The sequence below is a fragment of the Halyomorpha halys genome, unplaced genomic scaffold, assembly GCF_000696795.3.
Source record: "Halyomorpha halys isolate HHAL.00 unplaced genomic scaffold, Hhal_1.1 Scaffold418.1, whole genome shotgun sequence".
Lineage (NCBI taxonomy): Eukaryota > Metazoa > Arthropoda > Insecta > Hemiptera > Pentatomidae > Halyomorpha > Halyomorpha halys.
In genome coordinates this window covers 86,632-88,006 of record NW_027109309.1, presented here as the reverse complement: position 1 = coordinate 88,006, position 1,375 = coordinate 86,632, and the positions used below count along the sequence as shown (strand labels likewise).

Genomic DNA, 1,375 nt, shown 5'->3' with positions numbered 1-1,375 from the left:
TATAAATCAGTTAATCTTACCCATTTGAAACAACACATTATTGCCCGTCATACTCATGAGAAGCCTCATCAATGTCCTCATTGTGAATATACAACAGGTCGTCTTAGCCATTTAAAAGAACACATAATGGCCCGACATACTCATGAGAAGCCTCATCAATGTCCTCATTGTGAATATAAATTTGTTCAAGTTAGTAAATTAAAAAAACACATAATGGCTCGTCATACTGATGAAAAACCTCATCAGTGTCCTCATTGTGAATATAAAACTGTTCAAAAAAGTAATTTAAAAAACACATTATGGCCCGTCATACTTATGAGAAGCCTCATCAATGTCCTCATTGTGAATATAAAGCAGTTCGTGTTAGCTATTTAAAAGAACACATAATGGCCCAACATACTGGTAAGAAACCTCATCAGTGTCCTCATTGTGAATATAAAGTTGTTCAAAAAGGTAATTTAAAAAAACACATTATGGCCCGTCATACTTATAAGAAGCCTCATCAATGTCCTCATTGTGAATATAAATCAGTTCGAAAAAGTGATTTAAAAGAACACATAATGTTCCGTCATTCTAGTGAGAAGGCCCAACAATGATCTCATTGTGGATATAAAGCAGTTCTACTTAGTAATTTAGAACAAGCCATAATGGCCCTTCACACTGGTGAAAAGTCTCATCATTGTCAATGCCACCATTGTAGCTATAGAATAGTAAATATTGCTCAGTTAAAATCACATATAATAATGTGCCTTTTATAGAAGACTGCCATATTTATAATACTTGGAAGTCTAGTATAACTTATTTTGGCACGTCCTTCTGGTGAGAAACCTCATCAATGTCCTCATTGTGAACATAAATTAGTTAGAATAGGTGATTTTAATCAACATGTAATGGCCCATCACACTACTCAGAATCGTTATCATTGCCATAATTGTGAATTTAACTTCAATTTCACATGTAACAATTTGTTAGGTCAGCCGTATTGGGAAGACATGGGAGCTTATAATCAGTTATAATGGGCTTCCATACAGTCGAAAAGCCCCTTCATTGTTCTCATTTTCAATACAAAGCAGTTCAAATATACATAATAGCACATAAGCCTCACGAGAAGTTTCATAAATCCACATTCTATTTATAACTTCAAGGAACCTTACATTATAAGCAGTGTTTCTAAAAGCTAATATATTGCTTATAGTAAACCGTTCATATGTTATATCTGAATAACACATCTTTTGCATACCTATGTTTTTATGAAGTTTAAGTTTCCATTATGGTCGAATAACTTTTCACGGGTTTTCAAAGTCCCTTAGTGAGTTCTGTTAGTACAAAACTGCCTATGGTTCACTAGTTTAATCATGAGTGAAAAGACCGTTCA

At 33.7% G+C, this 1,375-nt stretch overlaps 1 protein-coding gene across 1 annotated transcript in view; it reads left to right on the top strand.

Moving 5' to 3' along the window:
* LOC106682486 (zinc finger X-chromosomal protein-like) overlaps window positions 1-596 on the top strand; it is a 4,280-nt gene extending 3,684 nt beyond the window's left edge. The window contains exons 3-4 of the mRNA XM_067047499.1: window positions 11-189; window positions 324-596. Of these exons, the coding sequence (XP_066903600.1) occupies window positions 11-189; window positions 324-596 (452 nt within the window). The remainder of the gene's footprint in view (window positions 1-10; window positions 190-323) is intronic.
* The last annotated feature ends 779 nt before the right edge of the window (window positions 597-1,375 follow it).